Source organism: Hoplias malabaricus, chromosome 8 (assembly GCF_029633855.1).
Source record: "Hoplias malabaricus isolate fHopMal1 chromosome 8, fHopMal1.hap1, whole genome shotgun sequence".
NCBI lineage: Eukaryota > Metazoa > Chordata > Actinopteri > Characiformes > Erythrinidae > Hoplias > Hoplias malabaricus.
This window is the reverse complement of record NC_089807.1, coordinates 8144941-8156012: the sequence shown is the minus strand read 5'-3', so window position 1 is coordinate 8156012 and position 11072 is coordinate 8144941. Positions and strand designations below refer to the sequence as shown.

The following is an 11072-nucleotide window of genomic DNA, read 5'->3' as shown; positions in this document are numbered from 1 at the left end:
ACGGTCAGCCGCTGGACGCTCGGGTCCTGATTTATTTATTTTTCTCTTCACCCCCCACCCCCCCAAATGTCTTCTTTTCCATTTACAGTCCACATAACGATTCCCCAGGGAAGACGACCAGTTAGCGAGGACTAGAACAGATTTCTGTGCCTTTTTTTTTTCGTAATGGGAAACAATGTGTGTTTTTCAGTACACACTTCTTTTTTTAAATATCAAATGTATATTTTACCAAACACAAATAATCTCAATCCCAGAGCCCTTCCCGATAAAAAATAAAAACCTAGAGTTCGTGTTGTGGCCTTCCGCTGGTTTGAGAGGGCTTTAATCCTTCTGTCTTCTGTCTCGTGTGTGTGTGTGAGAGCAGGAGTGAAGCACCGACGTTTCCGTTAAACCCTAAACCTGACGCCTTTATCAGAAGTCACCGGAGACTCGGCACAGTTCATTTTAGTGAGATCCCAGCCTCCAGCTGCTGCAGGTAAACAGCACAGATACAAACACCAGTCCATTAGAGTCTTCATTTGTGCAAACTGTCCATGTTTCACCCCCCTCCTGCTACACACACACACTCCATTCCTAACCCCACTGACTGCATCTACCACGTCCTCCTTCAGTCCTGAGTAGGGATGGGCATAGTTACATGAACATACAGCTCTCTGCACTGCTGTATTATTAATTCACTAGTGTCCTTGCAGGAATCCTGGGTAATTTACTGAATATTATGATTGTAATTTATTTAATTAATAATTAAATATCTTCTTAACATAAAAAGAGCAGATCTATAGATGGAAATCTTTCAAACGAGCACAGTTTAATTCATTCATTTGGTCCTACATTAAACGCCACTGCATTAAAATGACCTCCTCCTGTCTACACTCTACTGTAGTCCAGCTGTTGCTCTGCATACTTTGTTTCCCCCTGTTCCTCAGCGCTCAGGACCCCCACAGAGCAGGTGTGATGTGGTGGTGGATCATTCTCAGCGCTGCAGTGACACTGACGTGGTGTGCTGGTGTAGAGTGGATCAGACACAGCAGTGCTGCTGGAGTTGCTGCACAGTTTGTGTTGGTCTTCAGAGGACTCTGTTGGCTGGATATTTTGGGTCGGTGGACTGTTTGTGGTGGTGTCACTGCAGCGCTGAGAATAATCCACCACCTAAATCACACCTGCTCTGTGGAAGAAGCAAAGTATGCGGTGCAACAGCTGGTCTGTATTTATAGTTGTAAGCGACACAGTGGTCCGTGGCTTTAATGTTATGGGCATGACCGAGAAAACCAACTCTTCTGATTGGGTACCCGATGATGACCTGTCTTTTTCTGCCAAATACAAAATTATTAAATAGTGCCAACAACATCATTGAAGCTCGACACTGGGAGGAGAACACAGTAAATGTCTGAAATCTCAATCTTCTGCCAATAGGACAATGCTGTGGTGTGCTGCAGGTTTTTTTTTTTTTTATGAATTATTTTAACTTTGAAAGATAAAACGCGTGAAACACAAGCTATAAGTAAAGGGCTTTGCTCTGTCTGCGTATGTGTGATGCCCCGACCTCTCCATAGCTCTGTGATGTATCCAACACATGTGGGCAGCCGCTTTCAGCACCTGTTCCTTTAAATGATAATGAGCCGCTCGCTGTTCACCCCGACCCCGAGCGCACAGCAGTGAGGAGCGAGGAGCAGAAGCTCTGGTTTTTAGCCGTTTTCACTCTGTTCTCTGTTTCACAGTGTTTGTGTTCGTGGGTTCCAGATCCCTACATTAATATCACGAGTCTTTGGGAAACTGGGCCTTGGGCAGTTAGTGTTCTGCTCCAAACGTGTCGAGCTCCAAAGATGTGAAACTGGAAAATTGATGCGTATTTTTGAACAGTCAGAAATATTTCCACATTTAGATATTTCTATGTTTTTAACCGTATGCTGTTTAAGAACCTAGTGTTAAAATGCCCTTCCCTACTTCTGCCTGTGGAGTTGGTGCGGGATGGGGGTCAGGAGGTGGAAACCCTTGCCCAGCTCCTCTCAGACCAGCGAGGCCTCGGCTAGTCATAACTCTGTGATCTCCAGCGTGCTCTCGGACAGCGTGCCCTTGTTGCGGTGCAGGGGGGTGGACTTGGCCGACTCTGTGCGGGCGTTACGCTCGGAGTACAGTCCACCGTCTGCGTGCAGCGCTTCCAGGGATCGCGCCAGGGCCCGCTGGTCGTCCTCGGGCAGGCTGTTTAGGTCAGATGTCAGCAGCGTGCCTGTGCTGCCGTGGACCACGTGCACACCGTCTGGACCCCTCAGCTCCACCGGATGCTTGTGTTTAAACCGAAGGGTTCCTCTTCCGCCTCCCACACTGTTCCGCTCCTCATCGTCTTCATCCATGTCACTCTGGACCAGCTGAGAAGAATGCAGCAGAGAGGTATGAGCAGGGGCTGGAAGGATTTATCAACTGTTATCGATGTGTGATTTTATTGTTTTCTTTTCACTGATGTTCAGAAACTGGGACTTATTTTCTACGTTTCCTAAGTTGCCCTGTGGAGGAATGGTGCCCCATGATTCCAGGTAGATTTAGAATCACTTTATTGGCCACTGTGCAGCACACAGAGGAATTTAACCCAATCCGTGCAGTGAAACACTAGGGGGCGGTGGGTAGCCCTAGCCACGGCGTCAGGGGTTAGGTGCCTTGGTCAAGGGTACTTCAGTCATGACCCGGCGGCCTTGTTTATAATTATTACTAAGGACCAGGCAATATTTCTGAGGTTACAAACTCACCCCAGACCTGAACTCTTATCGTCTGGGGCTTCACAGTGTGTGGTGAGTTCCTAAGCTCAGAAATATTGCTGGGACTCTGTCGGTGTGTTGTTAGATTTTCTCGATTTGTGAAACCCCAGAGTCTGAAATAATGAAGTCACTAAACATTCCTTTATTTTATTAGGCTACGTTTTACAAATAAACATGTCATATGCTGAAAAACTGTTGATCTCCACTGCTAAGACTGGACGAGCGAGCAGTGCTACTGCAAACTCATTTAAAGCAACATAAAGTAGTATTTTAACTTATGATAGCGAGAATTCAGACTCTGTTGTTGCTGCTCTGGGCTCGGCCCTGTAGAAACTGCACTGTGTAATTTTTGGAAGAGGGTAGGAAACCATGACCCACTCACTCCCTCTTGATTTCAGGAAAGTGCTGTAAAAATGAATTACTCTCTGCAACTGTAGGGGGAGCCCAGGAGCAAAAATACAGAATTTTACCTAGTGTTCCTTTAATTTTCATTTGTTAATATCATCTACTCCAACATGACTTTAGATCGCCTGATTGATAAGGGAGTGGGCTAATGTTGAGGGTTGTGGCTGCAGTGTTTTCAAACACACACACATTTCTTAACAATCTGAAACCACCACACAGTCAGAGATCTGTGAAAGCAGAAAGGGAAAGTGAGCAGTGACCACACACACAAACGAAATAAATCCCACAGCATTTCTACCTGTGTTAGAAAACAGTGCAGATAACAGTGAAGCGATTTCCCAGACGGCCTGAGATTTAAAAGCATAACCAATGAGAACAAAGGCTTATGTCTGGGAGATCGTTCTCGGTTTAGTGAAACAGAACACGTCAAAGCCAGAGTGAGGGTCTTCCTCGGACAGAGCAGTGAGAGGGAGATGCAAGCTCCAGCCCCGCCTCCCACCTCTGTGATGGACGACTGGTCCTGGCTGGTTGACTTGGTAACCAGGCGGGCAGCGAAGAGCTTTTTGAGCCTCAGATAATCGTCCAGTACCACATTTAGCAGTGAGCCCTGATCGGACAGCAGGACCCGTCGTTTGATGTGGTGGGGAAGGTAAAACATTCATCAGTTCAGGGTTATAAGGTCTGACCTTGTTCAGCACTCAGCTCTGTGGCTGTGTCCTAAAGACCTTGTCCACACTGATACGGATGTGTTTGGAAGATGTCTGGTCTTTACTGCTAATAGCTGTCTAAAACAATTCCCAGGTTTACTATTTAACTAACACGGCAGATTAAAGGCTAAGCACCACTTAATGGATCTCCATGAATATTCCACATTATTGTAGTTACTGACAGATATAAGTATGAATTAAAATGAAAATAGCAGCTTAATTTGCTTTAAAACTGACAATTTTATTAAATTGACGGAAAAACCCGAGCTCACTACGGAAATTCTTGAACGCGACCGTGACGTCACTGGTGGACAACAGCATCTAGCTAGCTAAATAACCAACATTATTCCACAATAGCCTAGCAATAAGCTAAACTCAAATGTAGAGGTACCATTATTCTTGTAAATGTGATCGAAGTCGAACTCGAATTCATCCGACACTATAAACCTCCGTAATGCAGCTACGTAGCCGAGTATAATCTGAGACACCGAGTTTAGCGAGTCAAGCTAACGTTAACTAACACCAACTAAAACAGGCGAAGTGAGTGTCCTTACCCTGTTTACCTCCATGTTACAGAGGCTCTTGAACACCTTTCGTTGGTGTCCTTACATGCCCATATTGTTGGAAAAGCGCCAGTGAAATGAGCGGATGGTGAAAGTGTGAGTGTCAGACACTCACCCAGTCACTCACACCTGTGGACATTAACACAGTTCTTTGTTAAGTAATGAATGGAGTGTTAAGGGAACACTCTGAACACAGTTTAAAGGCAGTTAACCTAAAAAAATATTACTGGACCACTGAGCTCTCCCCTATTTCCGTCACTTTTTACAAATAAACTTTATCTTTCTCCAACATTCGGGCAGCGTTGCTCAATGCATGACAAAGCAGAGTGCAGTTCTAGCTCATCATCCTTCTCATGAACGCTGAGGGTTTACCTCGGCCATTTCTGCCGACGCAGAAACACCACGGACGTCCTTGGAGTACATTTATCCGTATTAATGTGGACAAGGCCTCTAGGCTTTACATCACAGTCCATAAAAGCTTCACAGTTCACACTCAGGACTCACCTTAATGGGCCCCTCTCGCATGATCTGGCCCAGTTTGGCGATGTTATCATACTCCTGAATGGCAGCTCTGAGGTAGCGGTCATCCTCAGGTTTGGAGGCGTGAGGCTCGTGGCCAAAAGTACCCTGGAGAAAACAAGCAGAACGTTTAATCCTGTGACTTGATTGTTATCTGGAGGTAGATAAGAGCTTTGTTCTAACTCTGATCGAAAGGAACTGAAAAGAAAGAAGTGTAGCATTTGCAAATGTCAGAGAACACCATTCAGTTTCAGGTGATCGTTTGATTTGAACAAAAGGTCACTGGTGGCCCAACTTTGGCCGTTTTACAGCTTCTGTTCTTTTTTGGAAACTTCAAGGCTTAGAGTTTAAAGACGGACAGTCTTTGAAACAGACGTCTGGGACCTGAGGAATATTCTGAGAAATATCCTGCTGTGGATGTGTTCGATCTGGAGCTAGATTGTCTCTGAGAGGAGACAGATTTGGTCGCGTTGTTAGGTTTAACAGTGTTTAACTGGAAATTAAATAAATGAAAGGCAGAAACTGTCTGTGGTTCTGATGACAACAGGAATGTGTGTGTACCACAAAATGTAAATCATTTTTTAAGCCTTTGGTTAAGACTAGGGTTAGGGTTAAGCTCTTCTTATAGATCAGTTAATGTAGAGTGACCATATTTGAGTTTTCAAAAAAAGAGGACACATGGGGCGGGGGTTGGCGGCGCAAAATGCTTCTATAACCATGTGCCCATGCTTCTGAAATTTAATACAGATTCTCTTTAACAAATGTCTTTTTGGACAGATTCCTTTCCATTAAAAATTTGGCCCTAAACAAAAATAATAAAATATTTTTGTCATTTCTTGAGTTATCATTATCATTGAAACCTGTAATTTTCTGTTCACACCAGAAAACCCATGAGTTTAACCTTTTAACTGAGTTTTTTAAACGTTACTAAAAGCAAGCACCTCATTTTATCAATGAGAACTAATACAGACTTCATAAATGATCAGAGCATCACTAGGATCCAATCGTTTATGTAAAAATATTTATAGAATATGAAATATAAGGTCTGTCTGATAAAACGTGCTGTATGTGAGAGCTATAACTCAGTCTCCCCGCTGTTCCGGGTTTAATCATCTGTTTTCATCTGAACAACTGCTCAGATGTAACTGGATTAACTCAGAAACGGTCGGGTGTGTGTCCGTGTATTTGTGTCGACATAGAGCAGAAAGCGAAAGGCTCCTGTGACACACAAACGCTTCCAAATACGAAGAAGACACTGTGATAAACCACATTAACAACTTTCAACACGTTTCTGTTCAAGGCCCCAGTAAAACGGTGATGTGGACAGTTATGGAGATGTAGGAATCCCGGCCCGACGCAATTTTTAGGCTGGTCACTCAAGTTAATGTTAAGTCTCCACTTAGTAAATGGAAATCCATGTCATAACAATTTACAATTCACAGATACAAGGTTGTGTGTGTGAGACACTGACGTGAGTGCGAGCGGGGCTGTTCCACAGGTCCGTAATGTCGCTCAGATCCTCAGGAAGGTCGTCCTCATGCTCAGCCTGTGCGGCCAGCTCCAGATTTCTGCAGAATGGGTCCAGCCATACAGGATTGGCTCTACAACAACACACACACAGATGAATGCGTTTCTATTAAGGATCCCTTCAAAGCACTCCATAATAATAATCTCTGAAAAAAGCTACTGGTCATGGGCCACTTTATGACACTCTCTCTGTAGCGATCTCCCAAGGTTTAGAGCCAATATCAATCCACACAATTAAAACAACACTACGTACGATGAGCGGCGGTGACTACCAATCAGAAAGAAGATAATCAGCTTCCCACTGAACAGTTCCTACTGAAGAACAAAGCAGAGACCCAGAATAACTGCGTACGGACTTGTTTAAAGCGTAAGTATGTTTTACAACTGAAAGTGTAAATAATATTGGTTTTTGATGTTACATCATTGCAGTGTACATTTGAATCAAAAATAATGTTCACTCATTGTTACATAAACATAGCTGTAGATTAGTCATTTCAGGGTTTTATTAAATTATTAAGTGAGGTTCTGATAAATATATAAATAAAGTCATGGCAGGGTTGTGATTACTTTGCGAATGCGTGTTTGCACGTCGCTGGACACATCCCCTGCTGAGAATATATCGCTTTCGGTGAGTCTGCGGTGAGTCAGTAAGCACTACATGGTGGTCTTAAGCCAAGTCGCCTCAGCGAAGCCTCACCGTGATTTTAAAGCTGTAGTTTTAAGGTATAAATACTACATAGTGTTGCTTTAAGACCGTGTCATGTACTGATCAAATCTCATCTGGTTTTTCAGATATTGACTAAAGAGCTGAAGAGTGGTGGGGAGATATCTGGAAAAACCCATTGGACGTTGAAGCACGCCATCACTGTCCCTTTAACAGAGATTTGACTGCAGCATTTGTTGATGCTTAGAGAAGATGAGATAAATTCTGCTTCCTGTTGATCCTACTTCCCAGGAACGTATTCTTAGCAGCTAATTTGAAAATAAAGTATTTGCATCGGTGTTTATTTTTCCACTCATTCTGTCTTTTATCTGGGATCTATCTGTTTGTTCACGAGGGAAGCTTATCGTTTCGGGCTGGCTCACCCTTCAAAGGAATACTTGTTGGTGTTGGGCATGTCCAGGATGTCCATGAGTCCCTGGTTTCCTGGGACAGCGGGCGGAGAGAGAACAAACAGCGCTTGTTAAACTCGCAGCACACACCAGTGAACAAACATAAAGCCGTGTTTGTGTGAGTTCCTGATGCTCTGTACTTCCTGCAGTGTGAAGATCTCACCTGTGGAGCCAGCCACGACGGCCTTCAGCTTCCTCTTGTGTCTGTTTAAAAACACACAACCAATAGGAGTGGCATATCATCAGTGTCCAAAGAAAGCCATGTATCTTTGGCTTGTTTTTGATTGTAATTTATTAAATATCTTCTTAACATAAAAACGGTCACCTCCCAGCAGATCTATAGATGGAAGTCTTTCAAACGAGCACAGTTTAATTCATTCATTTGGTCCTACATTAAACGACACGCACCGATCCACCACTGCATTAAAATGACCTCCTCCTGTCTACACTCTACTGTAGTCCTGGTTTTGCTCTGAATACATTGTTTAACCACTTCCCCCCTGTTCCTCAGCGCTCAGGACCCCCACAGAGCAGGTGTGATGTGGTGGTGGATCATTCTCAGCTGCAGTGACATTGACGTGGTGGTGGTGTGTTAGTGTGTGTTGTCCTGGTGTAGAGTGGATCAGACACAGCAGTGCTGCTGGAGTTTTTAAACCCCTCAGTGTCACAGCTGGACTGAGAACCCAGTGGAGCAACAGATCTATAACTAGAAGTAAATATGCATGTGTACAGTCAGTGGGGAGTGAGTGTAGAAACATGCTATGACCGATAAATAAAGGCATAACATACATATAAATATATTAAATTATATATCACCGTGGCCCTGAAATGGACAAGTGGAAAAGAAGATGAGATGAGATATTATATATTTATACTTGCTTAAATATATATAAAATATAATTAAAATAATTAAAGATTTTACTTAACTGAAACTCTGAGACATGTTTGTTCTGCAGTGTAATAAACTCTAGGACAGATGTGAGACAATGTCACAAAAGACATTACTTACACTGTTCGGTAATACCAGTTCATTAAGATAAAGAGCATGGCCGCCAGGAACAGGAGGACAGCCAGGATTATTATAGCCATCTACAGAGAGAGAGAGAATTAAAATCACTTAAAGGATTTATGGATCATTTGTGCACAGACATAACTCATACAGCACTGAGAGAAAATATTAATGATTTTTAGTGGTGTATTTGTGAACCAGGTTAAGAAGAAATTCTTATGTGTATATATATATATTTCTTCACTAACTTAAGATAAAATTTCAAATAAATAATTATACTAGAGGGCGGCACAGTGGTGCAGCAGGTAGTGTCTCTGTTATGGCTCCAGGGTCCTGGAGGTTGTGGGTTCGAGTCCCACTCCGGTTCTCCCTGTGTCTGTGTGGGTTTCCTCCGGGTGACTGTCTGTGAGGAGTGTGGTGTGTTCTCCCTGTGTCTGCGTGGGTTTCCTCCGGGTGACTGTCTGTGAGGAGTGTGGCGTGTTTGAGGGAAAAGTATCTGACTGTATCTTGTTGGTGTCTGAAGTGTAAATTGTCTGTAAGTGTTTATTCACTGTTTGAATTCCCACAGAAACTCATGTGTAACTCGAGCTGTTTAGTTTTGTAGCACTTTCGCTCTGTGTTTACTTTCATGCAGTTAGCGCTCTCCTGAATTTAGAGTCAGTTAGACCTTAAGTAATGTAACTGTAACAGCAGAAATAAGTGAATATTACCCAGCTATGGAGCAGGAATAGAGCAACATCCTCATCTCGTTTCATGCTTTTCAACACTTGGGGCAGAGAGACAAAGCCTAGCATACCATTTACAGCCACTGGGGCTTCGTAAACATATTACACCAGTTTTGAGCATGAAAAAATGTATAAATAGTGTTTTACTGATAAGATAAACTTTGTTGATTTTCTGAGTGAAAATGTTTTGGGTTGTTACTACAACCCCTGGCAAAAATGATGGAATCACCAGTCTCTGAGGATGTTCCTTCAGTTGTTTAATTTTGTAGAAAAAAAGCAGTTCACAGATTTGACAAAAAATTAAAGGCATTTCAAATGGCAACTTTCTGACTTTAAGAAACACAAAGAAATCAAGAAAAATAACTGGGAGCCAGTAACAGTTAGATTTTTAGAACAAGCATAGGGAATTAATTATGGAATCACCCTGCAATTTTCATTACAAACACTAACACCTGCATCAGATTAAAGCTGATTGTTAGTATTCAGGAAAAAAAGGAGTGATCACACCTTGGAGAGCTGTTGCAACAAGTGAACAGACATGAAACATGGCTCCAACACCAGAGATGTCAATTGAGACGAAGGAGAGGATTATCAAACTCCTTAAAGAGGGTAAATCATCATGCAGTGTTGCACAAGACGTTGGTTGTTCACAGTCAGCTGTGTCTAAAACCTACAAGGAAGACATCAAAGTGTCAAGACAGAAAACTTAAAGCAAAACGCCTTGAAAACAGAGAATGTACAACAAAACAAATGAGGAACAAACTGGAGTCGACGTCTGACCGAACTGTAAGAAGCCACCTAAAGGAAATGGGATTTACAAAGAGAAAAGCTAAAAGAAAGCCATCGCTAACTCCTAAACAGAGAAAAACAAGGTTACAATGGGCTAAGGAAAGGCAGTCGTGGACTGTGGATGACTAGATGTATCTCGAATCTGCATCGGGCAAAGTGATGATGCTGGAACTTTAGTTTGGTGCCGTTCCAATGTGATTTATGCAGACAACTGTCTGAAGGAAACATGCACATTTCCACAGTCATTGATGATATGGGGCTGCGTGTCAGGGAAAGGCACTGGGGAGATCTGTCATTACATCTTCAACGAATGCACAGGTTTACAGTGACATTTTGGACACTTTTCTTATCCCATCTATCGAAAGGATGTTTGGGGATGATGAAGTCATCTCGCCATAGAGCGAAATCTGTAAAAACATTCCTTGAAGAAAGACACATAAGGTCAATGTCATGGCCTGCAGAAAGTCCGGATCTCAATCCAACTGAAAATCTGTGGTGGAGGTTAAAGAAAATGGTCCATGACAAGGCTCCAACCTGTAAAGCTGATCTGGAAACAGCACTCAGAGAAAGCTGGAGCCAGATTGATGAAGAGAACTGTTTGTCACTCATTAAGTCAATACCTCAGAGACTGTTGTAAAAGCCAGACGTGGTGCAACAAAGTACTAGTGATGTGTTGGAGTGTTATTTTGTTTGTCGTGATTCCATAATTTCTTCCCTGTGCTTGTTCTAAAAATCTAACTGTTACTGGCTCCCACAGTTATTTTTCATGATTTCTTAGTGTTTCTTAAAGCCAGAAAGTTGCCATTTGAAATGCCTTTAGTTTTTTGTCAAATCTGTGAACTGCTTTTTTTCTACAAAATTAAACAACTGAAGGAACATCCTCAGAGACGGGTGATTCCATCATTTTTTCCAGGGGTTGTAGTAGTAAATAAAACTCAATTCAACAAGTAAACAGTTACTTTGCC

The 11072-nt window shown here is 42.7% G+C and overlaps 1 protein-coding gene across 2 annotated transcripts in view; it reads right to left on the bottom strand.

Moving 5' to 3' along the window:
* Positions 1-1772: 1772 nt before the first annotated feature.
* cdh23 (cadherin-related 23) overlaps positions 1773-11072 on the bottom strand; it is a 422443-nt gene continuing 413143 nt past the window's right edge. For both annotated transcript variants that reach the window (XM_066679568.1, XM_066679566.1), the window contains 7 exons: positions 8594-8673; positions 7748-7788; positions 7558-7618; positions 6416-6545; positions 4930-5052; positions 3655-3762; positions 1773-2366 (listed from right to left, as the gene is read on the bottom strand). In XM_066679568.1, the coding sequence (XP_066535665.1) occupies positions 2031-2366; positions 3655-3762; positions 4930-5052; positions 6416-6545; positions 7558-7618; positions 7748-7788; positions 8594-8673 (879 nt within the window). In that variant the 3' untranslated portion in view covers positions 1773-2030. The remainder of the gene's footprint in view (positions 2367-3654; positions 3763-4929; positions 5053-6415; positions 6546-7557; positions 7619-7747; positions 7789-8593; positions 8674-11072) is intronic.